The sequence below is a fragment of the Naegleria gruberi genome (assembly GCF_000004985.1).
Source record: "Naegleria gruberi genomic scaffold NAEGRscaffold_73, whole genome shotgun sequence".
Taxonomy (NCBI): Eukaryota; Heterolobosea; class Eutetramitea; order Acrasida; family Naegleriidae; genus Naegleria; species Naegleria gruberi.
In genome coordinates this window covers 180,151-207,556 of record NW_003163254.1, presented here as the reverse complement: position 1 = coordinate 207,556, position 27,406 = coordinate 180,151, and the positions used below count along the sequence as shown (strand labels likewise).

General features: G+C 32.2%; 11 protein-coding genes and 4 non-coding genes across 15 annotated transcripts in view; 6 read left to right on the top strand and 9 right to left on the bottom strand.

The window, feature by feature from the left end:
- Nucleotides 1–2,290, bottom strand: part of NAEGRDRAFT_74786 (uncharacterized protein) — a gene marked incomplete at both ends in the record, with an annotated part of 3,051 nt that extends 761 nt beyond the window's left edge. Inside the window, 2 exons of the mRNA XM_002670237.1 lie at nucleotides 82–2,015; nucleotides 2,057–2,290. Coding sequence (XP_002670283.1) covers nucleotides 82–2,015; nucleotides 2,057–2,290 — 2,168 coding nt within the window. The remainder of the gene's footprint in view (nucleotides 1–81; nucleotides 2,016–2,056) is intronic.
- Nucleotides 2,291–3,064: 774 nt separating this feature from the next.
- NAEGRDRAFT_74785 (uncharacterized protein) lies at nucleotides 3,065–3,436 on the top strand (the record flags this gene model as incomplete). The annotated part of the gene is made up of 1 exon (XM_002670277.1): nucleotides 3,065–3,436. One exon carries the CDS (start codon nucleotides 3,065–3,067, stop codon nucleotides 3,434–3,436), a length of 372 nt encoding a protein of 123 aa, XP_002670323.1.
- A 102-nt stretch (nucleotides 3,437–3,538) lies between these two features.
- On the top strand, nucleotides 3,539–13,526 carry NAEGRDRAFT_59745 (uncharacterized protein; the record flags this gene model as incomplete). Its single annotated transcript, XM_002670276.1, has 1 exon — nucleotides 3,539–13,526. One exon carries the CDS (start codon nucleotides 3,539–3,541, stop codon nucleotides 13,508–13,510), a length of 9,972 nt encoding a protein of 3,323 aa, XP_002670322.1. The 3' UTR covers nucleotides 13,511–13,526.
- A 44-nt stretch (nucleotides 13,527–13,570) lies between these two features.
- NAEGRDRAFT_74783 (uncharacterized protein) lies at nucleotides 13,571–14,392 on the bottom strand (the record flags this gene model as incomplete). The annotated part of the gene is made up of 1 exon (XM_002670236.1): nucleotides 13,571–14,392. The coding sequence occupies one exon, from the start codon at nucleotides 14,390–14,392 to the stop codon at nucleotides 13,571–13,573; it is 822 nt and encodes a 273-aa protein (XP_002670282.1).
- Nucleotides 14,393–14,773: 381 nt separating this feature from the next.
- On the bottom strand, nucleotides 14,774–15,247 carry NAEGRDRAFT_74782 (uncharacterized protein; the record flags this gene model as incomplete). The annotated part of the gene is made up of 1 exon (XM_002670235.1): nucleotides 14,774–15,247. The coding sequence occupies one exon, from the start codon at nucleotides 15,245–15,247 to the stop codon at nucleotides 14,774–14,776; it is 474 nt and encodes a 157-aa protein (XP_002670281.1).
- Nucleotides 15,248–15,375: 128 nt separating this feature from the next.
- On the bottom strand, nucleotides 15,376–15,971 carry NAEGRDRAFT_81906 (uncharacterized protein). The gene has a single exon (XM_002670234.1). The coding sequence runs from the start codon at nucleotides 15,948–15,950 to the stop codon at nucleotides 15,408–15,410; it is 543 nt and encodes a 180-aa protein (XP_002670280.1). The 5' UTR covers nucleotides 15,951–15,971; the 3' UTR covers nucleotides 15,376–15,407.
- A 1,338-nt stretch (nucleotides 15,972–17,309) lies between these two features.
- Nucleotides 17,310–17,382, bottom strand: NAEGRDRAFT_t733. The gene has a single exon. It is a non-coding gene; the product is annotated as a tRNA-Asn (tRNA).
- A 74-nt stretch (nucleotides 17,383–17,456) lies between these two features.
- Nucleotides 17,457–17,537, bottom strand: NAEGRDRAFT_t732. Its single transcript has one exon. It is a non-coding gene; the product is annotated as a tRNA-Ser (tRNA).
- A 563-nt stretch (nucleotides 17,538–18,100) lies between these two features.
- Nucleotides 18,101–18,170, bottom strand: NAEGRDRAFT_t731. The gene has a single exon. It is a non-coding gene; the product is annotated as a tRNA-Gly (tRNA).
- A 247-nt stretch (nucleotides 18,171–18,417) lies between these two features.
- NAEGRDRAFT_74780 (uncharacterized protein) lies at nucleotides 18,418–19,044 on the top strand (the record flags this gene model as incomplete). The annotated part of the gene is made up of 1 exon (XM_002670275.1): nucleotides 18,418–19,044. One exon carries the CDS (start codon nucleotides 18,418–18,420, stop codon nucleotides 19,042–19,044), a length of 627 nt encoding a protein of 208 aa, XP_002670321.1.
- Nucleotides 19,045–19,116: 72 nt separating this feature from the next.
- Nucleotides 19,117–20,642, top strand: NAEGRDRAFT_74779 (uncharacterized protein; the record flags this gene model as incomplete). The annotated part of the gene is made up of 2 exons (XM_002670274.1): nucleotides 19,117–19,886; nucleotides 19,910–20,642. 2 exons carry the CDS (start codon nucleotides 19,117–19,119, stop codon nucleotides 20,640–20,642), a joined length of 1,503 nt encoding a protein of 500 aa, XP_002670320.1.
- A 317-nt stretch (nucleotides 20,643–20,959) lies between these two features.
- On the top strand, nucleotides 20,960–21,952 carry NAEGRDRAFT_81905 (uncharacterized protein; the record flags this gene model as incomplete). The annotated part of the gene is made up of 1 exon (XM_002670273.1): nucleotides 20,960–21,952. One exon carries the CDS (start codon nucleotides 20,960–20,962, stop codon nucleotides 21,929–21,931), a length of 972 nt encoding a protein of 323 aa, XP_002670319.1. The 3' UTR covers nucleotides 21,932–21,952.
- A 63-nt stretch (nucleotides 21,953–22,015) lies between these two features.
- Nucleotides 22,016–22,087, bottom strand: NAEGRDRAFT_t730. The gene has a single exon. It is a non-coding gene; the product is annotated as a tRNA-Glu (tRNA).
- A 102-nt stretch (nucleotides 22,088–22,189) lies between these two features.
- On the bottom strand, nucleotides 22,190–24,747 carry NAEGRDRAFT_59742 (uncharacterized protein; the record flags this gene model as incomplete). Its single annotated transcript, XM_002670233.1, has 1 exon — nucleotides 22,190–24,747. One exon carries the CDS (start codon nucleotides 24,745–24,747, stop codon nucleotides 22,204–22,206), a length of 2,544 nt encoding a protein of 847 aa, XP_002670279.1. The 3' UTR covers nucleotides 22,190–22,203.
- Nucleotides 24,748–26,149: 1,402 nt separating this feature from the next.
- On the top strand, nucleotides 26,150–27,301 carry NAEGRDRAFT_74776 (uncharacterized protein; the record flags this gene model as incomplete). Its single annotated transcript, XM_002670272.1, has 4 exons — nucleotides 26,150–26,256; nucleotides 26,298–26,439; nucleotides 26,522–26,624; nucleotides 26,823–27,301. The coding sequence occupies 4 exons, from the start codon at nucleotides 26,150–26,152 to the stop codon at nucleotides 27,299–27,301; spliced, it is 831 nt and encodes a 276-aa protein (XP_002670318.1).
- Between the last annotated feature and the right edge of the window lie 105 nt (nucleotides 27,302–27,406).

Here is a 27,406-nt window from a genome sequence, read left to right as displayed (position 1 = left end):
CTGAGCCATCTTTGTTGCATATAATTGAAAGTAATTATTGGAAGTGAAGCATCCACTGTAAGCTCAATTATTGTGGTAGACTCACTCAAGTTAGAGCTCAATCTAAGAGGGAAAATATCATAATCTTGAAGAATAAATCTAGCAAGCTTCAAAGGAGTACGAACTAATGCAAGTACAAGAATTGATAAAAACACAAAGGAGAAGAATATTCTACGCATATGTGTGAAAACTCCAAGAGTCACTAGCTCCTTCAAGTAGTGGAAATTTTGGTCGTCTGGATCTCTCAAAAACCAAAGTACTCTCTTTGAGAGGAAGGATCTAAGCATTTGAATAAAGCTACTAGCAATTACTACTACAACGATACCAAATACGAAATAAATAAATGATACACTCATGATGTAAACCATTCTTGAAAGAACCCACTCCACAGACACTGATTGGAAATAAGCATGAGTACCAATAATTAAACCTCTTACTAATTCAGTAGCATTTTTCTCAGTAAATTCCTGGACTATTGGAGCAGTACTATTATAAATCATTGAAGCTTGGTCTGCAATAGAGAAACTTGTAGAATTGGATGTTGTTGTAAAGTCTTGAGGAAGAACTGATTTCTCATTTCTTTTAAAGAATTCAATGGTTGAAAAGACAAGTAACATTCCTACTAAGAAAGGAACTAAAATAAAGTTGGTGGCAAGAATTGCAGCAATCTTGACAAGGAGCAACACATACTTGGTATAATAAACCAATTTCTTAGCCAATCCACTTATTGGGAAGTACTTCTTAGAAATACCATAATGTAGCAAATAATTGATGACTACATAGGTATAAATCATTCCTATCAAAAATGCATAACCAGTCAAAATATGTGCTATCTTTTCGGCAAACACCATAATACTAGTCAATTCCACAGATTCCTTAGGTTCATTGGCCATGGTTCCATTAGTGGTAATAGTTTGATTAAATACCTCATTCATGGTTTGGGTAACATTGGAAATAATTTGAGTTGTGTTCTTCAATAAATTATGTTCAGCCAAGACTTGATAAATTACTGACGAAATATCCAATTCTTGAACAATGGTTGTGCATAAAAACCTTCCAATTTGTAGAGGAAGGAAGAGTAACAACAATATGTGTTGAGAATTGACGAAAAGTACCAAAGCAACAGTTTCAATCAAATGAGAAATCTTTCCCTTGATACCAATCATTTCTTCCAAATCCAATTCCTCTCTAGGTTGTTGTTGTTGTTGTGGAGGATTATTTGGTGGTTGATTATTAACAATTGGTTGAGGAGGTTGAATAATGTTTGGCTGATTATCATTATTTTCATTCTCAATATTCTCTTCTTCTTCCTCTTCTTCCTCTTCTTCCTGATCTTCATTGTTTTCATTCCCATTATTTTCATCCTCTTCTTGCATTTCTTGCTCTTGGTTCAGCAAATCCCTCAATGTTAAAACTTCATTGTTATTATTATTAGCATTATTAGCTACTTGAGCATTAACAGGTTGTGGTTGATTATTTGCCACTTGATTTTGTTGTTGAGGATTAACATAATTTTCTAACAACTCCAAATTAGACTTGATGAATTCTAAAACTCCAGCAGTAATCAAATCTAAAAGTAGTACAAATAAACAAATTGTTCCTCCTAACATACAATCCCTGATGAATAATAAGAGAGAAAAATCTTCGAATAGAGTTTCAAACTCAACTATTGACAGTATTTGTCTCCATGAGGTTATATTCACAATCCTATAAAACTGATAGGTAATAAAAGGTACTAAAACTATCCAAATGAATACTACAAGAAGAATTCTACTAATTGATTTTAAATAACTAAATACAACCGAAAGTAAGCCTAAAATAAATTGCAAGGGTGACAATTTAATAGGTGCATCTGTAGTATACACTTTTTCAAACTTGAATTGATGTTTACATATTTCACAATATTTTCCCTTGTTAGAGTGTTTCATCCATTCATTTAAACATGATTCGTGAATGTATTTAATACTTCCGGAACACTACAATATCAATACTAATATATAATATATTTAAAACATACCTTGCACGGATGGAAAAGAGGGTCATCATCAGCTGCAGGCTGTTTGCAAATTCTACACAAAGCCTCGTCTTGTCCTTGTTCATCACTATTGACTATTTCCTCTTGATTATCATTACTTGTAGATTCATTCAAAATATTTTCATCCGAGTGGATATCCTCTCCATGATAATGCTGCTGTTCTTCTTGTTGTTGATCAAAATCTATTTCCTCCTCCAGCAATGTATCTTGTTCCATTTTTTTGCTTTGTTTTTATCGGAATTGTAATTCCTCTTGATGAGTAATATAGTAGAAACTTCAATCATGACTGATAACTAATTTATCATTTAATAATATTTTCTATTATTTGTTTGTATTTACAGTAGCCTTCATTAGAATAATTCTCTTCTATGTTGCAATAGTGTTGGACTTTCTAAAATTGTAAATTGCCTCAACTTCGTTGTTATTAAATTGTTCGTCATCTTCATTAGAAGCGGAAGATCTTCTCACAATTTATGACGATACTTGCATTGAAAAGTAATCGTTGTTTGCTCCAAATCCTTTCCATTTAGATAATTGTCATCAAACAACAAGATTAAAAAAATCATCAAAACAACTTTTTAATTTATTACCACTTTCACTCTCCACACTTGTCAGTTCGCTTCTTTGTGTGTTTGGCATTAGAACAATAATATTGGAGTTGAATATTATATATTTCGGAGAGTTTTAATAGAAAATGGAGTGGAAATTATCAGGAGAAGTAAAGCCTGAATATGATGATCATGTCTTTTTTGAAGAAAGAGTAAATCATTCATGTTTTAGTTTAAAAAGAACACCATCAAGTTTTTATATATTTGGAGGATCATCCAAGTACTCTAAATATAATGATGTTGTTCAATTTAAAAAACATGAAAATCCTCAACACGATAATATTGGTATGTTCAGTCAAGCAAGTAGATTTGAAAATTGACAATATCGGAAATTGAATTATGATGAAACAAATTAAATACTATATTATTTGAAAATATTTTAATGATAGAATGGACCTATTCAATAGTTTCTAAAGGAAACTCATACGAGGGAAAGAAGAGTTCAATGCTTGGACTTTTTGGATTAGGAAAAAACAATAATAACTTGACAACAAGTGGACCACAATTTCCTTCATCAAGAGAAGGACAAACAACTGCTGTGTGGGAAACTGAAGTATTGAAAATTAATCCAATAACAAAAGCAGAGGAATATGTTATGGAAGAACAAGTAATTTTATTTGGTGGATATAATGGAAGTAATTATCTGAATGATGTTTGGGTTTTGGATACAACTGAATGGAAATGGACTCGGTGTGACATTGATGAAAAACAAAGTCGTCCAATGGGAAGATCTATGCATACAGCTATGGTTTAGTATGTTATCTATTGAATCTTTATTATAATTTCTTTTCTCTCTTAATAATTGATTTCTAATTTTGATTATAATTATAATACTTGAACTCAAAGTAATGACTGTATGTGGGTATTTGGTGGATATAGTGGATCTGAGCCTTTGGCAGATTTTTGGTGTTTGGATTTGGAAACTAAAATTTGGACACAAGTTGCTTTTGATAGAACTAAGGCACCAGAAGCTAGATATGGACATTCTGGTGTTATTATGGATATGAGTCTTGTTTTTGAAGCCCAAGCTAAGAAATTATATATTGAAATGATGAAATCAGAAATTGATAAGAGTGAAATTAAAATGCCAACAATCGAAAAGAATCAACATCATATGGTTATCATGTTTGGATTTTCAAATATTCATGCAATGTATATAGGTAAAATAACTGAAGCATTGAATACTAAAAATATTGGTGGAACTTGTTTTAATGATGTTTGGTCATTTAGTTTTACAACAAGCAAATGGCATTGTTTGACAGATCCATCAAAAAGTATTTATGATGATAAGGATAAGAATATTATTACAAAAGTAGTTGATGTTACAAAAGGTGTTACAAATGCTACAGTTTCTCAAGTGAAAGGTTTTGGTAAACAATTGGGAATTTCTGGTAAAACAGCTTGGTCAGAAATTGCACGATTCACACCTTTTTACTCCTACAGTAGCACAACAAGTTATGGTTCTGTTGCAACAACTTTAGACCAACCTCCTGATGAAAGATATTCATCTGCAGCTGTAAATATTGGACGAGGATGTATTTTAATATTTGGTGGTGTAAGAGATTACACACATAGAAGAGATTGTCATATTTTGGATCTTGTAAATGAATCATTTGTTCCACTTCCAAGAATGATTAAACTTAATGACTCTTGGCCAACTGCAAGAAAAGGACACATCATGATTTACGATTCAAGTGATGATTGTGTTTATGTAAATGGAGGTAGTAATTTTAAACAAGGTATTCAAGCTGGTATTGCTACTGTTGATGTTAAACAAGTTATTGATTTACTTAAAGTTGGTGTTGGAGATTTGAATATTAGTGAAGAAGATGATGTTGTCGTGAAAGCAGAAAATGAATTGAAATCTACTGAAAAACATTTGTATGAAGATGTGAAAGTTGATAAAACACAAGAAGAGAAGAATCAACTTGTAAAATTGATTGAAGCAGAAACAATCAAAATTAGAAAGAATCCTAAGAATATAGAACAATATAGAACAAGAGCTGAGTGTTATATGAAATTGAAAATGTGGGACAAGGCTAATATTGATGTAGAGGAAGGTCTGAAACTCAGACACGATGATAGTGATTTTAAAACCAAGAAGGGTATTATTTTTTACAGACTCAATGATCATATTTCTGCCAGATTAATGTTAACAGATGTAATTTCAGATGAAGAATCAAAATTAATGAAGGGTAAATTCCCTAACAATTTGATATTGAGGAGTTACAAGATCAGAGCAAAGTGTAGAATTAAAGAACGTAACTTTAATGAGGCAATCAATGATGCCAATAGATTCCTCAAATATGTTGAAATGCTTGATATGATAGATATCAAGGAAAAGAAAACAATTGATTACGCTTCAATTGGATCTTGGATGACCTCTGTATATATTGTAAAGGCCACAGCATTTGAAAGAAAGAAGCAATATGACACTGGCTTGACCACCATTGACAGTGCTGAAGAGCAAATTCAACAATTTTTCAAAAAGGCCAATAAGGCTGCTAATTTCAGTTTTTCAAATATTCTTTCATTCAAAAATGAAAAACCACAAGATGTTTATCTGAGAGAAAAACTTGAAAAGTTTGAACGATTCCTCTCTGAAAAGAGGGATAGAAGTATGATTGTTGAAAGTTTGTTTGACAAAGCTAAGGATTTATTAGAATCTTACAGAGAAAAAATTAATAAGATTGATGAAATTAGAATGAAAGAGCAAGAAGAAATTGTAGAAGAAGAATCTCAAACTCTTGATCTTTTCTTTGAAGAATATTTATTTAAGGAAATTGATGTAAATATGGAACAATCTGATTGTGATCAGGCTATTGATTTGTTAAAAAAAGTTATTTCATTCGAGCCATTTGGTGTCAAGTACATTATTGCCTTGGCTGATGCTTTTTATCTCAAGACAGACTATAAGCAATGCGTAAAATATGCAAAGAAAGTTTTGGAAATGGCTGTCGACTATTGGAAAGCCTATTATATTATTGGTTCATGTTATTTGGCCAAAAGAAAGGTTACCAAGGCTATTGAATTTTTTGGACAAGGTGTTGAAAACTGTGAGGTTGTAAATGCTGCTGATGAATTCTTGGAAATGGATGGAGTTTCAGTTAATGAAGGGTTCAATCAATTAAAACAAGCACTCAAGGACGCAGAAAAGAAGAAGGAAACCATGCAAAAAGCAGCCAACTTATCAATTTATGCCAAACAGTTATTCCAACAAGGAAATTATGAAGACGCCCTACTCACTATCAATGAAGTTATTGAAAAGGATCCAACTAATATTTCCTATCTTTCAGATAAGGTTGATATTTTGTTAGGAAAGAAGAAACACTTGAATGCCTTGAAAGTTGCCGTTCTCGCCTCTAGAATCTCACCAAAGAGTTATGAAGGTTACCTGTGTCAGGGTGTTGCTTTACAGTTTTTAAATAGATACCATCATTCTATTACAGTTCTGGAAGCAGCCATGAGAATGTTCCCTGAAAACTCAAACATTAAGAGTCAATTCATGAAGTCTAAGGATTTATATAAGAAGAAACAACTTGCCCAAATGAAATATGAAAGAGCCTTGTTTATTTTCCAAGATGTCGAAAAGGAAATTGTCACTGAAAATCCTAAATTTACACTTTACAAAATTAATATTACAAGTTTAGAACTTCCCCAAAAGACCATTGCACAAATTGAACAAATAGTCAGTTTATTGGATGAAGCCATTGATCTTTATCCACACAGTGCAGATTTTTATTTATCCAAAGCAAGATGTAAATATTTACTCAGACAATATATTCATTGTGTATCGCATATTAAGGAGGCTATTGAAGTGATGAGACAAATTACTGATGGTCTCTATCTTTCCTTCCTTGGTCAAAGATATAAAAAGGCAGAAACTGATGATGAAAAGAAGGAAGATACAGTCGATAGAGTTAATGTAGACGTCATTTATGAAGCTATTTCTCTTGGTGCAAGAGCTTATACCTCAATGCGTCAATTCGATATTGCCACTAACTATCTTAAAGATATGACTTTTAAACATAGAGCACAAAAGAAGAGAAAAATTGAAGAATATGAACGTCACTTGTATCTTCAATCTGAACATATTGAAAAGTTAGAAGATTTAACAAAGAAAGTAGAAGATTTGAAACGAACAAGAGACAAGTTTGATTTCCTTGTTAAAGCAGGTATGAAATCCAAGTCCAAAAATGACTTTTATGAAGCGATAAGACAATTTACTGAAGCTCTCTCATTGAAAATAGAAGATAGTGAAGAAAAGACTCAAGATGATAGAGATTATGCTTCATTATACTTTGAAAGAGCTGAATGCTATTATGAGAATGAAGAATTTGAAAAATCTATTGAAGATTGTAGACAAGCTGTTAAATTAGAAAGTACATTCCCCCACTTTTATGTATTATTGTGTAAATCATTGATGGAAACAGGAAATCTTGAAGAAAGTATTGAATTGTGTAATAGTGCTCTTGCTCAATCTCCATTCAATACACCACTCAATGATGTTTGGCATAATGTAAAACTTCAAACAGCTAGTTTTGATGCAGAGAAGAAATTTGAAGAAGGAAGAGAAGCCATTGAAGCTGAAGAATTTGATGTAGCTATTAATTGTTTGAATAAGGCCATCAGATTACGTCCAAATAATATTGAATATTTATTGGCAAGATCGAAAGCATTATTCGAGAGACAAAAGTTCAAAAAAGCTCTTGATGATTCCACCAAGGTTTTAAAGTTCGATCCAAAGAATATTATTGCTATTAGATTACATTCTGATATCCATTTAGAACTCAAAAATTTCTCAGAAGCTAAAACCTTATTACAAAACGGTATGGATATGTATCCAAATGATCAAACTTTGAGATTGAGATTGGAAAAATTAATCAGAATTGAAAGCCAATGGAATGAAGCCTATTTGAGAGCAAGAGATGCTGAAGATTGTTATGCCAATGGAAATTATGAACAAGCACTTGAACTCTACTCTAGTGCTATTCACCTACACGATGATTGTGCCCAATATTTATGTAGAAGAGCCAGAGTGTTACTTAAACTTTCTCAACCAGAAATTGCATTGAAAGACGCTCAAGAAGCTCTCCTACATGATACTAGTGAAGAAGTTTATGCTACCCTTGCAACAATCTATTTGGAATTGTGTGATTATGAAAAGGCTAAGGAAATTATTGAAGAAAGTTTAACATTTGACGATGAAGAAGCTATGGATAACTTACTCTTATTGAAAGATGAAATTTATGATAGAGAATCAAAGAGTATTACTGCAGCTGAAAAAGATGAAGAAGGTCAAATCTTCTTTGAAAATTATACAGCATTCTTGAAACGTAAAAAAGATGAAATCAAACAAGAAATTAAAAATTCAAAGGAAGAAGATGAAAGTCTCTACACATCCATATTTAGTGCACTCAGTGTCTTTAGTTATGGTGGAAAGAAAGAAAAGATTGAAATTGAAGAAGAGGATGACAGTTATGAAGATCTTCAAAAGGCACAAGAATTATTCTCTGAAGCTGTCTTATTGGAACCAAACAATAAGAGATATCTTCGTCACCACATTGAATCACTCATGCTCGATAAAGACCCTGAAAGACATGATGAAGCAATGACTCAATCTGCAACGATGATCAAAATGTTCCCTAACTATACTGACGGTTTCTGTACAGCTGCCAAATTACATGCAGAAAAATTCAGAAATACCTACGAGTCACTCTTCTTATCTGTTATGGGTTTAGAACATGATAGAGAAAGGCAGGGTTTATCTGTTCAAATTCTTAGAACTGTTCTCAATATTATTGATAATTATGAAATTCCAATCATGAAGAATTCAAAGACTTTGAAAAAACTTGGTAAAGTTCAAGACAAGTCTGAAATGGCATTTGATAGTGCTACAGCTTTCGAAGAATTGGAAGGTCATGAAATTATGGATAATGTTATTGGAACCATTAATACTCCTTCAACAAAGAATAAGAAGGAAGCAGATCAAGATGTCAATGTTCCAAGTTTGAGTCTTGATGAATTATTGGATGGTGAAGATTTTGAAGATTTACTCAAAAATACTCAAGATGAAGCAACCAGCCCTGTGATCCCAACTGGAAAGAATAGAAAATCTGTTAAAATTCACAAAATTTCAAACAGAAAAGAACAAGTTGAATTTACCAAAAAGCTCTATGAAATGGATAGACAAAATAACATTATGAGAGATCCATTTTCTAATATTAGAGCAGTTTTAACAGGATTTTCAAGAGCTTCTGTTACTATTTTGAAATCCCAACGTGAGGAAGCATTTAATCTTGCTGCTAGAGCTGTTTTTGTAATGTACTTTGATGTTAATATTGGTATGCCATCAGAAAAGTTCAATATTTTGTATAATATTGTTGCGGAAGCTTGTTTTGTTGGAGATGATCTGAAAGACTACAAATTGAGAGAATTGAAAAAACTAGGAGTTAAAAATCTACTTTTAGAAGAATGTACAACAAGATATCACAGATTTGTTGATTCTGAAGATGAACACCCATTCTATGCTAAAAAGCACTTTGAATCAGATCGTGAATATGACAATTTCATTGAAACTGAAACAAAGAATATTGATGAAGCACTTTCTCAATTCAGTTTATCACTTGATGATGTAAAGAAGAGGCACGATAATGGTGATGAAGATGTTAGATATAGACATGTTATTATCCAACAATTTATTGATTGTATTCTTCAATATTCACTTTTTACTGTTGAAGAAAAGAGAAGCTCAGCAGCTGATAGCGATGATGAAGATGAGGAAGAAGATAAATCAACCAAAGTTAAAACTAAGATGTTGACACTTAAAGATGAATCTCTCGAAGTTATTCAAGCTGTTTCTAACTTTTATGGATATGGAGATGGTGTCTTTGCATTCTTGGTCTTGTTGGAAAAACTCTCAAGACAATTCAAACATTCCTACTCTGAAATTGGTAATATTTACAAGTGTTTACTTCACTTGGTAAGAACCATTATTACAAGAAATCTTTCTGCTGCAGGAAAATTGAAAAAGAAGGACAAATTACTTGATGATGATCCAGTTATTGATAGATATTATTTGACATCCTCTGAGAAGAGAATCTTTGCCCAAGCAGCAAAGAATATTAATAGAGAGTTGAGTTTCATTATTGACAATCACTGGAAATCAGCAAATGAAACTATGGATACCATTATCATGTTTGCTGTTAAGGTTTCAACTTTAATTCATGCCTTCTCATGTATGGCAGATCCTGATGGTATTAATCATGGTTACAAATCACTTTCAATTGCAACAAAGGAAGGTATCGAAAATAGTATGGTTAATTTGTTTGATTATTATAGAGGTAAAATTATTAACAAATTAGCAGAGAAAGATCCAAATTTACAACCTGATGAGAGTGGAGGTCTTCATCCAGTTCAATTATTATGTCTCATTGAAGTTTTAAATGAACATTTACCACGATATGAAACTCATTTCGAACCTACTTTCCCTTCAAGTGTTGGTGTAATGAAAATTGTGTCTAATCAAGTCTATTCATGTATTGAAATTGAACTACACAAGTTAAAATCAAGCAAATTTAGATATTACACTGATAGAGGAGAACTTCCTTTAGGTTTATTCGATTTACCATCAAAGATTGAAAAGATTTATCAATTATTAGCTGACCATGCTAATGTTCAACCATATGCACTTAAAGATATCTTCATTCCATATGTTTACAAGTGGATTGAAACGTTTGAAAAGAGTGCAACTTCATGGTGTAAGAAGGCAGTTGACTATGGTGAATGGAAACCAATTACTCAAGATGTTAGTTATACTACATCAGTTATTGATACATTCACATCATTAAGACAAAGTTTAATTATTTTAGAAACAAGTTTACAATTCTTAAAATCAGAAATTCAACCACCTGCCCAATATGCCTCTGAATCAATTTTGGATTCTTTTAGAACTTTGGCTGAGTCTACAAATTCCAAGTTTGGAACAGGTAACTCTTCACTTGAAACTCTTCCTCTCATCTATGTAACCTATACACACGTTATTGCAACAGTTATTGAAAATTATGCGACTATGAATTTGGAAATATTTATTGATAATACCACAAAGATGAAAAAGATTGAAGAAGAATATGTCAATAGAAAAACAAGTGCCAAATATAAGGATATGTTATTGAAGAGAAAAACTACTGTTCAACAACAACAACAGGAAGAAGATTTGTATGAAGAAACTAGAAAGGATGTTCACAAACAAATTGTTTCTAAAATGGGTTTATGTATGAATAATATTTTAGAAACTATTAATCAAGTGAGATCACTCTCTGAAGATATTCACAAACAATTGCTGAAGCAACAATCTGAAATTGCCAATCAAATCGAAGATTATGATTTAGGATCCTTGGATGAAGATGATGAATCTCAATCTATTGATTTAAGTACATCCGTAACTTCATCTTATTCACAAAAGAAGAAGGATGACCTGTTGGAAGGTATGAGAATGATGCACGATACTATGAAAGTATTGTTAACATCTTTAAAGTCAATGATCCAAGAAAAGATGAATAACCACCTTTCACAATTAATCTTCAAGACCATGAAGGAAAGTTTAATTGATACAATTACAAAGATTAGTCAACCTGGTGCTGTTCCTTCTTCTCCAGGAACTCCTACAAGAAGTAATCCTTCAACTCCTACAAGAACTACATCATCCAATAGACTACCAGTTAATAATTTACAACCAAATGTTTCTGAGATTGATCTCAACTCGCTCATGACACCACTTTTTGATTATTTGGATGATCAATTGGCTACTCTTTATAGTGTCCTCAATGATAGGGTATTTGAGGTTGTTCTTAGAAATATCTTTAACATGTTAATTGATGAGTTGAAGGAATGTGCTATTCCTCCTGCTGATAGACCAACTCTAACAAGATCTCAAATTGAAAAATTCAAAACAACATTTGAATCTTTCATGGATTATTTCAATGCAAATGGATCTGGTCTTGATGTAAAGTACATTAAGGAACATTTTGATTTTATTTCTGAATTATTCCAATTGAGTTTGACATCTACAAAGAGGCTAATTGATGAATACAATGAAAAATCAATCCAAATTGAAGATGTTGCCAATCTCATAGAAACAATGAATAAGGATTTAGCTAGAAAAGATAAAGAAGAAGAAATTCATGATTTGAAAGATCAAATTGCTGATGCAGAAGAAGTTAAGAGTAAGATTATTGTAACAAGTAATTATATATTTGCTATTCTGCACAGAAGAGCCATTGAAACAAGAAATAAGAGAATGAATGACCCTGATGCTAACAAGTTTGTTACTTCAGAAATGTCATTGTTTGAAGGTAATCAAGCTTTAATTAATAGTGATTTTGACATGTTCCAAAAAGCACTTAAAACTGCTAAAGATAATTATCAACAATCCAAACAATCTTTGGATAATTTGAGAAAGGAAATTGATGGATTGAAAAAGAAATACAAACATGTTAAATCTATGAGAGTAATTACAAATGAAAGAAAACAAACAAGATCTAAAGCAAAGGATTTGAGAAAGGAAATTGAATCTCTCCTTCATCAAAAAGCCATCCTTGAACTTGAAAAGAAGAATATTACAGAAATGGTGGAAAATGAAGCCAAGATGATTGAATCCGAATTCTTTGAAATGGAAAGCTCTGATTATTTGAAAGATATTGTTTTTAGATTGGATGCTTTTGTAAGATCATGTAGAAAAGGGCTTGCAGGTCAACTTGGCGAAGAATTCATGAACTTTTTAAAGTTCCCAACAAAGATTACTGGAGCTGACGAAGAAATTAAATTAGTTATCACTGATTTCTTCAGATGCATGTACAAAGGAAATGACGGATTTATTTGTATTTTGAGTTCACCTGATATTTGTATCAGTTGGATTCCAATATCATCCCTTATCAAGTTATTTAAACTTGATGTTACAATTGAAGCAACAAACAAGGAATATTCAATGCTACATTACTTGAATCCAATGACTGCAATTAGAGGAACTGCTAACTTTTTCACATCAGAACCTCAATATAACACTCAAATTGATTATATCAAGATTTCTATAGGTAAAATTAAGAGTGTATTCAGATCTACATTTGGTGCAGGAGCACTCGATAATTCAATTACTGTTTCCAAATCTGAGAAGGAATTCCAATTTTCATGTTTCAAAGATAGAGAGAAGGCATTTGAAGTTATTCAAACATTCATCTTGAAGAATGCAAGTGAATTCAAAGCAAAAGATTCATCACTTGTTAACAAGCTCTTATTTATTAACACTACAAAGGAGGATGATAAGGATTCTGATATTGCATCTCAACAAAAGGTTATCTCAAAGAAGGGATATCCTGTCTCTGATGTTGTTAGAAAGACATTTAATCTCAAACCAGAAACAAGATTATTCAACAAGTACAGTTGTACTGATTATGATACCAAGTTGATTGGTGAATTTTACATTTTCACAGATTGTCTATGTTTCACTACAACTGTTAATAGTGGTTCATGTTTAAAGATGATACTTCCATACTCTCAACTTGTAAAGATCTCCAAGGTTGGAAAGAGGAATATGAGTAATAGACAATGCATTCAATTAACTAATGACAAGAGAGTAAGCTATTCATTTGTTAACTTTAAGAATGTTGAAGAGGTATTCCAAGAAACTATTGAAACAGTTAAGAAGTGTTGTCCAGAAGTTAATGTTGTGCTCAAAGCTGAAAATTCAATTGCATTCCTTGTACATCCAACTGTTGAAGCAAACAATGGTCTCTTAAATATGGGCAAATATTCTAAATTCTTCAAGCTTTAAATAAATTAGGTTGTTTAATATGGTTGTTGAAATATTTACAAAATTAGGTTTGACTAATAATTACACAAATCTATTGTGTGGTGATTCTGTAAGAAATTGTTCAATATTTGTAATACTTTGATTAATACTGTTATCATGTCTATATACAATTGCTCCTTCTCTCACTGGTAAGGTTTTATACATGTCAAGATGGAAATCTTCAATCATTTGTAAGTAATTCTTATTGTAAACTGAACTTTCACCAACTCTATTTCTTCTATTAATTCTTTCCATAGCAACATCAATTGAAGCTTCTAAAATGATGTGAAAATCTGGATAAAACAAGTTAACTGGATATTCTCTAGACATTTTCTCAAATGTTTGTTCATAATCTTGTAATTGTTCTTGACTCATTAGTTTCTTTTCTAATAAATTTCTGAAAAAGACAAAACGATCTGCCAACAATGATCTATCCATAATGACAACAATCTTATCCTGCTCAACATTTTCATCTTCCCATATTGAAACCTTATCTAAGAATTGTTGAATCTTATCTTTAATAATCCATTTCTGAAATTCAAGACCATATTCTCTCTGATTGGACAAGTACTTTTTAAAGAGTTCAATATTCTTCTCAACATCCTCTTCAATATGACACAACAGTATACTACTACTAAACTCTTTATGAATATATTGTTGCATCACCTTGCAGAGTGTACTTTTACCAACTCCGATATTTCCATCACAGGCAATCACAAAAACATTCCATTGTTTGGTTGTGCAGCTTTTCCTACTCAACATATAACTACCAAGTAATGAAGTAGTAGCTGTATTATTATTATTATTGGAGGAGGTAAAATGTTGATGGATTTGACTTCGGATACTTTTGAGAAGGTTATTCATAATGGAGTGAATTTAAATGTAGCTGTTTTCAATTGATTGAAATTTTGAAAATTGCAACAATATGTTGTACTCTTTTTTTTGAATTTGTTGTTCGATTGAAAATTGCCATTTCTTTGATGCTTGTGCGGACTTGACTTCGTGTAATTTTTCGAACTGAGGATGTTTGTTTAAAAATATGACCGTTACATTTAAAATTCGATCCAAATACAAATTGAGACATGGTTGTGTGGACTGTTCCTCCTAATGGGTTCATGTTGGAGAGTGAGTGAATGAATGGAAGTGGCTGTCATTCTCCTCAATATTTATAATCAAATAATAGATTGAATATTATTATTATTATTAAATAATGTAATCAATTGAATGAAATTTATCATCAATAAATTATAAAAGCTTTTCAGCTAATTTCTTTACACTGTACAATTGATTTGATTGTAATTCCTTTATCATTCGAGAAGCATCTTCAGTGGAAAGAGAATTGTCTGACATTTGAATTATTAATTTGATCATATCATTTTCTTCAATTAATCTATCGGATTTGTTATCTAATCTTTTACCTTTATCCGAGGAATAATTATTGTAGAATAATGAAATGGTATCTGTCACAAATGTTGAACGATCGTTTAAAGTGTGATGACAAGCAAAGTTTTCCACTGATGAAAAACAAACAGATCCATATTTATCAATATCAATTTGTGATTGTACATCTTTGATTGTTAATGTTCCAAATCTTTTCTTATCAAATTCTTTTAATAAATCAACAACTTGACTTGTTTCAATTTCTTCACTTTGTGGTTTAGCATATTTTTTGAGCAAGGAGCGAAAACGAATGACATCAAAGGAGTTGTTGTTTGACATTTTTTAATCTTGAAGAAGACATTTTGATGACAACCTTCTTTAATCAGAGTTAACAAAAATTAGTTGAGTATTTGTTGGTGATCTTCGTTGATGAATATTGTTGTATTATTGTTTTTTAAATGCAATTTATGAAATTTTATGTTTTGATTTATTTTTTAATTTAGTTCAAGATGGTACCCTTGAAGTTATCAACGAACCATTGCTTGGCATCCTTTTCGCTCAACAAGTGTTGAACACCAATTTTACCTGGAGCTCTCTTCTTCTTGGAGACTCTCAAACCTGGACGACCCAAAACGACGAAGATGTCCATACCGAAGATACCAATGTTAGGATCGTACTTCAAGCCAAGATCGATGTGTTCTTGGATACCAAAACCGAAGTTACCAGCATCAGAGAAGTTACGTTGTCTCAATTCGAAATCCTTAACTCTCAAAGCTCTTTCCAACAATTCGTAGGCCTTTTCACCTCTAACAGTGACGGAACAGGCAATCTTTTCGTTTCTTCTAATACCGAAAGAACGGATAGTCAAACGGGCCTTGTGGAAAACTGGAGCTTGACCAGTCAAATCTTGCAAGACTCTAGCAGCCTTTTGCAATCTATCACCACCTTCACCAGGGGAAATATTCAAGCAAAGCTTTTGGATTTGGACCTTTCTCATTGGATTGTCCTTCTTGAGTTTTCTGTCAACGGTTTCCTTTGGCATTGTGAATATGGATTAATGGATTTTTTTTTCAACAAAATTTTTAAAACTTGGTTTACCATTATGTGCTCGTTGTTTACAATCTAATTTTTGAACAGTAAAAATTAAAAATGCTTCATCGTATTCTTTAGCCATTACCAGCATCGATAGGTTGATCGCTAACTAATTTAAAACAACATGTTGAATAGTATAATAATAATTACTGTTATGAACAGTTTAGGGAAGTATTCTTAACCTCCATTTGTATTCCTTCTTCTTGTTTCCTCCTTTCTGTGACTTGGTAAACAAATCTTCATCATTCTTTCTGTAGTACCCTGTATGATTATCTTGGAACATCCTCTTTCATGTTTGTATGATGAAGTTTATTACGGATGTGATAGAGGAATTAATTGTTATTGTTTCTGCCTTCTCTATGTAAGAAAATTGGATACTCATCAAGAGACATTCTGAGTGGACCATAGTTATTACTTTTTAAATTCAATGCTCTTGAATTTAAACACACTTGTTGGAACGATAAGGAATTATTGGAGGAGAACATGTTTTTGTTGTGGTGATGTATCTATGGCATGTCGTTTAAAGTCTACATGATGTGATATGTTCATTATATTTGAATCAGTTTATGATGGATCTTGGTAGTTGGTTCATATTTTGGAGGAGTAATTCTAAAGAACAAGGTTCAGAATTTGAGAAGGCGTAGGTAGATGAATTGGGAGGAATCTTCCAGTGGTTTTACTTGTTACTAAATGGATTTATTGATCGGAAAGCTTTTGCTTGGAGCATTGCTACCATTAAAATTTTCAACTTTAATGCTGATATCGAGACTGGAGGTTTCGGTTGAATAAATTCATGGTAACTATTCATTATTCAATCAGAAAAGAGAGGATTTGTTAAAACACTCTGGGAATCATAAATCGAAAAAATCTGAAAGCTATGGAACAAGAAGAATTTGGTAAACATATTAAAACAACAATGATGAAAAAACAAAATTAAATACAGAAAGGAAAGTATAGATGGGTTGAGGATTCTAGAGGTTTATGTCAAGTCTCCTACACTTGGGTATTAAGCAAATGCGCAACAAGTTCCAAATGATGATTTTATTACTAGTCAACCTAAACAACTCAAAGCCAATCATGTTTTTAGGAAACAATTTAGACTCCACTTTTCATCGAAGTCGTTCATTTCAATAATGTTTGCCTTTTCTGGAGTCCTAAATATGTTGAACAAATTCAAGCCAGCAAGAAGAGATATTGCAATTGAAATAAACAGTTAGCAAACAACCTCTATTAGGCAGAATTATTAGTTAACAATAACATAGTGTAAAACACCCTCTCAATTTACCAAAAGGTCAAAGCAAAACTTAATCTCCCCCTGGTGGGCTCGAACCACCGACCTGCAGATTAACAGTCTGACGCTCTACCGACTGAGCTAAGGGGGATCTTCCCAATAACAATATGTTTATTAATCAAAATAATATCACACTTTAACATGTGATACCTTAATAAAAACAATCGCGATCTACAGGACTCGAACCTGTGCGGGTCTCCCCAATTGATTTCTAGTCAATCACCTTAACCACTCGGTCAAGACCGCCTTACAACGTTTTCAACAACAATCAAAGTTCCATGAAGAAAAGAAAAAATGAATTACTTTCAGGTTTAGCATTGATAGAGGGAATTAATGGAGTGGTAGGAGATGAAACTGTTAAACACCTTTCAAAGTGTTCGAAACTGAAAAGATTAACCTTTTAAGATTGATCTCAATTTTGATTTATTAAGATATAGTTCCAAAATGAAATGAAACATGTAAAATTGGGAAGTGAAGGAGCTAATTTAATTTCAAATAAAAACTTCAACTTTAACGAAACTAAACTTGATTTCAGCATAGGTTCAAGATGTAGGAAGTCGATCTATTTGTCAAAATTTGCGACAACTGAATGTTTAACGTTGAATAGAAATGTGTCAGAAGAAAGGATAAAAGGAAATTTCCAATCTTTGATCTAATTTATTAATATTGGAGAAAAAGGGATTGAATATTTATCAAGAATTGCAATAACTAATGCTTATGAATGATACAAATGATATTAAGGCTTTGGTCCAATATTATATACAATATTATAATATTGTATGTAGAAAGTAAAAATTGTTATCTTTGAATGCGTCGACCGGGAATTGACCCGGGTCACGGCGATGGCAACGCCGTATTCTACCACTAAACCATCGACGCTTCTCATTCACTAGTATTGTATCCTTAATTCGTAACTAAACCATTGCACCTTTGTGTTGGCAACCTTTCTCATGTTTTAATGTTGATTTATAGTAATAGAATATGTATTATATAATAGAATTTATGTAACAACAGTTGTTAAGGTAGTAGTTCAAATTTCTAATTAGACGATGGCAAACAGCAGCTCTACTAATTGAAACAAATATCAACAATCACGGGTAAATTCCACCTGAATAGTCAAAAAAAAATGACACGAACTCTTGTTCATTTCCTATTGATCCTTTCATTCCTAGCACTCATTAACACAGATAGATCTTTCTCACAACAACACCCACAACTTCAAGAACATTCTCTCCTTCAAATCAAACAATCCATGATTAAACAATCTCTCCATCCGTCCATTATTTCATCATTAAATTACTTGACAGTCTTTTCCTTCTCACCAAAGATGTCATTATCCTCACCACTAGATTTGCATGGTAAACGAATTGTGATTATTCATCCATACTCTCCTGCTGAAAATGTGTATAATCAAGACGAAAGTGAAATACTTGTTAGTGATTTGGTCTTGACAGAAACAGTTTTCAAAAGTCAATTAGAAATGTACAATAAGAATGGTAACCAATCAAAGATTATTCCTGAAAGTGTACAGACTTTTAATTATTTATATATTGATTGTATTTTTGGAAATCCAATTGACTTGTATGATGTGTTTGTGATGAGCAGTGAAGATTTTCTACGTAGTTTCGTACAAAGTCTTCCAAGGAAAAGGGAATGGAATGGATTGTATGAGTGGAGTGACTTTTCTTTTCTTTCTGAATTTCAAGTACCTATTTCAGTTTCAGTTTATTATAATGAAACTAATTTAAATTAAACAATAATTGAAAATCATCTTGATTCGCTCTACAAGAGAATGAATGAGTATTTCATTGGTACCAATACAACAATGAAATATTTTGAAATCAAGAGAAATATTGGTTACATGTTTTATCAAAATGGTTTCGGTAACATTTCAGGATATCAAAAGGAGTTTCTTACCTATTATCTGAATCAATTCAATGACATTCCACTAGTTAGAAAACACAATGCACTCTTTTATCCATTTTCTAGTGAAAAATACGTTTTAGATTATGAATTACAATCTCAGTATTATTACAATCAGTCAACTTCATTCATGACCATTAATGAAATGTATTGTTATGAAAAATTCAGTGACGAGTACAATGTTTGTTCTAATGAAGTTGATAGAAACGCAGAGATTGTGTATGAGTCTGTTATTTGGGCTACTGTCATTATTGGTTTTCTATTCTATTTGGCCTTGTTGACAGTTTGTAAAACCAAATCTGTGAAAAGAAGATTGACAGCTCCTTATGCATTACCTATTTTGATAATTGTATTTAATATTAGCTTTACATCATATACCCTTTCATGTCGATCTGTCAATTATGTATTGAGTATTTGCTTTTTATCTGCCATTGTTGGAATTTATGGATTTTCCCTAATAAGATTTTCCTACCTCAGATATCTTTATCTATTTCTTTCAAAGGCAAAGAGCGAAACTACTATCAAGATTCACAAGTTTCTGGTATCCAGTTGGTTTGGTATCATTGGTTCATTTGTGAGTGGATTTACCTATGCCTGTATTTGGATGATTATTTGCATTCCTTATATAGTTGATCAAAAACAATACTCCTTACAAGCCGAATTGAATATAATGTATGCTGTTCAAATTTTATTAGGAACAATATTGGTTCCTTGATAATTCTAATTGATATTGCCTTAAACTGGAAAAAGATTAAGGATAAGGGTCTGTTGAATTTTCTTTCCTTTGAAGATCCATTTGGGTTGAGAATTGATTTGATTTATTTCTTGTGTATCATGTTAATTACCATTGTGATTGCAATTTGTTCTCAATTCACGTATGATTATGAGGAAGTTGTGACCTCTGTGTTGTCATCTCTCGCATGCTTATGTACATACGGTCTTGGGGGAGGAACAGCAATTGTATTGGAATGGAGAAGATTTATTTTAAAGAGGAGAAACGCAGTTTCAGATAATATTAAACAAGAATCTAGATTGGAAGAATTAATGAAAGATGACACTTTTAAGGAATTGTTTAAAATGTATTGCGCTAAGGAATTTTCACTAGAAAATGCACTCTTATATGAAGAATTAGAAAATCTGAAAGAGAAGGATGATGTATTAGTGACAGTGGAAACTTTCAAACATTTATTTGAAACTTACTTTCAATCTCTTTCAAAATATGAAGTCAATCTTCCATCGCCAGCAAAGAAGGAACTTGTATCTATCTATGAAAATCAACAACCAGTCAAATTGTCCCTCATTAGAAATATTGTAACAACTGAGTTAATGTTAAATCTTAATGATACTTTTGAACGATTGAAAGAAACTTCTGAATTCAAAAAGTATTCCTTCTCTAGAGACATTCAATTAAAGAACAGTATTGTTTAACCAATTTGATTATTGTAGACACACCATTAACATATTTATATGTCATATTGTAATAAAACCATCTTGTACATTAGCAATGTCTTTCACAGGTGCTTGAAATTGTTCAGGTTGTAAATCATTCAACATATCTGTTGATAATAAGAATACTTTTGGAATGATGAGTTGATAGTTGAATCATTGAAGGTTTGGTTAGGGAAATCAATTTTCTTTCCAAATTTGGAACCTTACAACCAACTTTTTAAAGCTTGTTCCAAATGAAAAATTATTCGAAATGGTTTAAATTAGCACCATGGTTGAACTATCCTATCCAACAAAAAATGAAAGCAAATCTAATCTTTTCAATTGCACTTCTACTTTTACTTGCAGTCCTCTCAGTTCAAGCAAGTGACAGCTATCAAACTAAACCTCCAGTTGTTGTTGTTGACAAGTATCACAAGCCAAAGCATTGTAAGAGAAAATGCTTAAAGCACAAGTGGATTAAGAAGTGTTTGAAACACAAACTTGTTGGTCAAAAGAAGGTCTGTGATCAATATGCAATTGTAGGGGCTGGTAAATGTCTCAAACATAAGAAATATTCCAAATGTGACAAGTATAGCAAGCCAACAAAGAAGTGTGTCTTGCATGCATATAAGATTGTTGGTTGTGCCAAGAAGAAGTACTGGAAAGTTTGTGATTCTTATGGAACTAAGAAGATTTGTGTTAAGAAGGGTTTCAAGAAATTCTGTGCCAAATATAAGATTATCAACAAGTGTTTCAAGAATGGATATAAGAAGGTCTGTAAGAAATTCAAGAAGGTTCCAATCAAGAAGTGTGAAAAGAAGAAGATTTGTGACAAGTACACTGTTGATTCCTACAATAAGAAGGTTGCCAAATGTAGATATGTTAAAAAGTGTAAGATTGTTTCATGGGCAAAGAAATGTGCCAAGTATAAGAAGGTTAAATACTGTAAGGAGAGAAAATCAGTCAAGAAATGTTGTCTCATTAAGAAGAAATACTTCTGTGCCAAACATAAGACCATCAAGTTCTGTAAGCACAAGAAGACTCTTTCTAAATGTGTTAAATATAATAAGAAGAAGTATTGTGCCAAGTCAATTGTCATTCCTCCAAGATGTATCAAGAAGAAGTATTATAAGAAGTGTTTGAAACGTTCAAAGGGAAAGAAGATTTGTAAGAAATTCAAATTAGTTGGTGGAAAGAAGAAGTGTTGCAAGTCAATTAAGAAGAAGATTTGTATCAAGAGAAAGACATGCAAGAAGCCATCAAAGCCAATCATCAAACCATCCTTGTAAAATAAATGACAAATTTTCTCTAATTACCTTTAATAACGAGAGAAATAAACATTTATGATAATAATGTTCCAAAGTAAAATCATCCTCCCATGCCGGGAATTGAACCCGGACCTCCTGGGTGAAAGCCAGGTATCCTAGCCATTGGACTACACGGGATCTCATTAAATCCTAGAATATATCCTTAGTATAATAATAATAGCTTAAACATGGCAAAGTAGAATTTCGTTTGATTGCGTTTTACATAACGCATGGTTAAATCAATAAGGTGAAAATTATTTATTAACAACCATTATTCTTCTCTTGGTTGTGAAAATTCTTTCTTTTCCGGACTCGATAAATTTAACAAATAATACAATTGTGACAATCTTTGCCTTCTTCTTGCATGTTGGATTAGTTACTCTTATATTTGGAATTTGTACTATTTGACTTGTGGCAACAGTTTCTTTCATTTGAGTAAAGCCAGTTGACTTGTCAGAGAATGTGACAATCGACCTTCTTGGAATAGTTGTACCCACAATCAGGTTTGTCTTTTCGATAAATTCTTTCTCATTATTATTCTTAACTGAAAATTGAATAACATCTCCTGGATTGAATGATGGAATGGACTTCTTCTCTTTGGAAGGGTTGGTCAAGTCATAAACTTCCTTGCTTCCTTTCTTTTCAAGAGTGAAAGTAATCTTCTTTGGATCAAATTTAGTGGTGAGGGCAGTGTTATTGATATTCAATTTGGAAAGTGTTTCAGCAAGTTCGTCTTCGGCTGTACTTGTAGAATCTTCTGTTGGTTTTTGTTGTGCTTGAGTAACTTTAGAGACTTGTCTCACATTTTCAGGTAACTGATTTGTATTAAGTGTAACCATAGTGCTTGGTTTAAAGTTTGCAAAGAATGATGCATGAGATTGATTGGACAGTGGGTTTTTGGCCTTTTCTTCATTTTCTTTTTCTTTTGGAGCTTTTTCATCCTTCTTCTTGAAAAGTTTTCCAAGTGAAAGCTTCTTCTTTTTCTTTTCTTCTACAGGTTGTTTGAGCTCTGCTGCAACATCAGATCTTATATAGTGAGCTCCAAAGGTCATTCTTGGAGGTTGAGAAGGTTGAGAAGCAACAGAACGAACGAGTTCTTGGCGAGAATCTGAAACAATAGGACTGCTCCATGTTTCGTATTGATTAATAGATGGAGTAATTGATGCTTGAATAGTATTACCAAGGGAGGATCTACTTCTTGATTCTGATGATGGTGGAGGCAATGAATACAATGAAGATTCCTTACTTCTCATAACTGGAGGAGGAGGTGCAAATGAATCCATTTGTTTAGAAAGACTTCTTCTTTCAACACTTCTACCAGCACTACTAGCCAATGGTTGTGGAACAACTGAGCTTTTGAAAAGGGTGCTATAAGCAGAAGACAAAGTTGCGCTTTGGGGTTGCGTTGATGGAGCAGAATAGTCAGCATAGTAAGAGTCCATTCCATCACATTCATCATCACATAAGAATACATTGGCTGAATCTGATTGAGTTGTAAAGCCATGGAAATCTTCATTAGGGTCATCTTCCCATTTGATATCTTCATAATTTTGATCGGATTGTCCAGGACTTGTGTTTGTTTCTTGACTTTGAGAGAAGTAATCTTCCATAGAGTTAATTTCTCTGAACATGTCCTCGTCGTCAGTCATGTACATCATATCATCTCCAGATCCACTATCATTTGAAGAATTGGAGTTGTAATATTGTCTTGCCATTTCTTCTTCTTGATTCAGAATGTCCAACATTTCCTGTATTTGTCTACTTTCATCAATTACATCCAGACCCATAGATTGGCCATTATATCCACTATATTGATTTCCTCCATATGGAGAATTGTTTGAATAATCACTGGTTCCAACACTTGTGTTCGGAGTAGTATAAATACTGCTGTTTGGACTGTGCATTTGAGGTGTGTAAGTTTGTTGTTGTTGTTGCTTGATGAGCATGTTATACTCAACAGTACCAGGGATAGAGCTCAGTTTAATGTTTTTATACATTCCCACAGCTGTACTGTTTTTACCATGGTTAATTATTCCAAACGGCACAGAATCATACTTATTTTGGAAATAGGTATGCAATTGTTGTTGTTGTTTAAGAAGAGTGAAAACAACTCTAAAGATTGCCACTTCACCTCTTTTAAAACCTTGTTTTTCCTTGCTTGTATTTAACTTGGAACGGAAAGTCATAGAAGTATATTGGTTACTGAAAAGTCCTAATTGAAGTGGTAACTGTATATAAAGTGACTTTCCATCTGTTTGAATTAATTGTGTAATTGATTGATTATTAGTTTGGTTATACAGAACATTAGCTTCATAGTCTTTAAACAAGTTTGAAGAAGGAGTATCGTTAGTACAAGGTACCCATTGATTTGTTTGAGACATGAACTTTTCTAATTGGATTTGTAAAGCATATACAACAGTTGAGAGATGTGGAGGAGGTGTTGACTGTGGGTGAGTGTTGACAAAAGTAATTTGAGCATCCATTGGGTTGGTTAATCTGTACAATTGAATTTCGCATTCAGGTGATGCTTTAGTATGCAAGGAGAAGTTTACATCATGAATATAAAAATCCATAATATTAGAAACCATTCCATTATTTTGCATTGTTTGCTGCATTGGGTAGTGTGTTATCGAAGTTGGAGAGGTATTAGATGAAGATGAATAAGAGTACATGGAAGGGGAGGAAATTGATGTACTAGACGAATTTCCACTATTTTGATCAGAATAATAGGAAGGAGAATGCCCATTATATGGTGATGACGATGTGGTTTGTGATTGTGGTATCATTGTGGTGTACATGATTCCTTGATGTGTTTTATCTATTAATTATGAATATATGTATGTTACTCCAAAATATAAAGGTTATATGGAACACCTATTTCTCTTGCTAAATAGTATAAAATAGTTGCTTTTGACAAAAAAACACTATTGTTCAGAATGTAAGTGGTGTTGTTGTTATTTGTGTAATGTGCTCCCAATAATTGTCGTCTTTGTGCTGTCGGTATTGGAAGCAAAGTAAAATCTTCTCAGAGAAAAATCGTTGTGGTTTTTTTTCAACTTTGTGTGGTGCCAACTTGTTGCGTTCCTTTTTTCTCGTTAAAAATAGAAGAGAAAAAGGAGTTGGTAATTTGATGAAGAACCAAGCAACAGCAACACGAGAAGACACATTGTTGATGTCGAAAGCAAACAGCACAACAACATAACTCGATGTTAAATCTTGTCGTGTGTTGTGTCTGAAGAGCTCTCGATACCAAATTTTGATGATCAAGGCTTTCTGGTACGATTGCTTAGAAGACGTTAGAAAAATAACGTTGCTTCATTCAATGAGACATGTCTGAGACTTGAATTGTCAGCAATCCAATACTAACTCGAGCTGATAAGAATTAAATGATTTAAATTCAATTAATTGGTGATACCCAGTAAGTAAAAAGAAGGAATATTAGGGAAACCCAAAAGGGACTTGTTCTAATAACGAATTGTCACCGATTTGTGAAAAAAGAATCATGTCCTTTCGAAATAAAGAATAATTTTTCATTTCCTCTGATTCGTGCAGTAACTTAATATAAAGGAGCAAGTTCTTATTTTCATGGATCATTTTCCTTCACAGTGTCTACATGAATTTCATCTGTTCACTACGGTTTCCTTAATTGAAGCTGTTCCAATTTTAATTTAAGGAAAACCCGCGTTTTTTCATTGAAAATCAAAGGGAAGGCCTTCTAACTGTATGGCTAGATTGTGTGGATATACTGAACTTTCATCATCCACATGATCCATCTGTTTATCATAATACACAAACGTTTTCATTTTCTTCGTATGATTGTATTTGTTACTACATTTTTTCATTTTCAGTTGACTTCTATATGATGATATCTAATAGTCTAATATGATTTGTTTGAATGAGATAAATATTGAGCCATCGAATCGAATCATCACTGCAGTGCACATTTACAAAAAGTTGTTTCGTACGTTTTTCTCTAAATTTGTATGCCATTCGACCTTTCAAGAAGAAATGCTGCCTTTTCAGAACAATTATTTTCAAAAACTAAAAAAAAACGGCAAACTTTGATACTCATTACTCTTTTTTTTTTCAAAGAATATTCCACCAGCAGCATCATCATCATCGGCAGGAAGAAGAAAACAATCATTGGAAGTTGTATTTTGACTCTATGTTTAGTAAAATTAGTTTCGAATAAAAATAAGAATGGGATCAAAACACGCAAAGGACATTAAAAATTCACCAACATCACCACCAATTTATTTGTTGGATTTTGTAGAAACAGCCGATTCTGTGAGAAGAATATCACAACAGTAAGTTTTTAAAATAATTTGTTTGTGTCATTGTATGATAGGAAAGTCATTGATCTACCTGTAGCTAAAGATTTGATAAGATTATGTAACAAGATAACTGTTTTAGAACCAAATACCAAGAATCCAATACCCAACTCTAATATTCAAGAAGAAGATTTTGAATGTGAAAACAAATTGACCAAAGTTATTCATTCAATACTTTCAATATTGTACAGTGAGGTAAATATATTGATTTCATATAATTGATTAAATGAATTATATTTAGATACAATCTATGAATGATCCGCATCTTTCTGAATCATGTCTTGTCAATGGTAATAATATTCAATCATTTACTTGTCGATTATTAGAAAATAATGTCAATTTTAGTAATTATCAAACATTGGAAACATTTCTAATTAATTATTTTGGAGAAGCATCACCTGTACTAACTATTTTAAAATTTTGCAATCAGTCTATAATAGCACCTGGTGTAATTGCCCTTAAAAGACAATTGGGACAATTATTTAGGTACAAAGGTAAATATAATCAAAAATTCAATTTATATATTAATATGATGATAAAAGATTCTGGATTTTGGTTTATTGATATAATAATCGATCCTTCGAATGGAAAAGTAACTGTTTGCCATAGAAGAAAGGAAAGAGTGACTGGTCAATTCTTTGATTTTACTCCTCATTCTGCAAGTTTACCTTCCATTCCAACTTCTCAAATGGCTTCAAAGAGTAAACAATTTTCTTCATCAACTAGTTCCCTGTATAAACCTTCCATGCCTGATATGATTAGAAAATTGTACACATTCGAATGGAAACTTTATTTTGAATTGTGTCCACATAATTTAAACAAGATTGAGAGTGTGAAAATGGAGTTGGTGGGACAGTTGGATTTTAGCGATTCTGAGATTAAATTTTCAGATGAAGAACAGGAAAAGATTGAACAAACTTTTGTGAATACAGCTCATGGATTTGATATCAAGTATGATAAGGAGTTTGAGAAACTGTTAGCAATTTATAAAAAGAAAGAAAAGAAGGCCAAAAAGAAGTAATTTAATTGTTACCTACTCCTCAAAAACAAACAATTTTGACATTTTACTAACGAAACAATTTTCTGAATCCTAAGACTAATTTATTCATATTCATTCAAGAGTTAA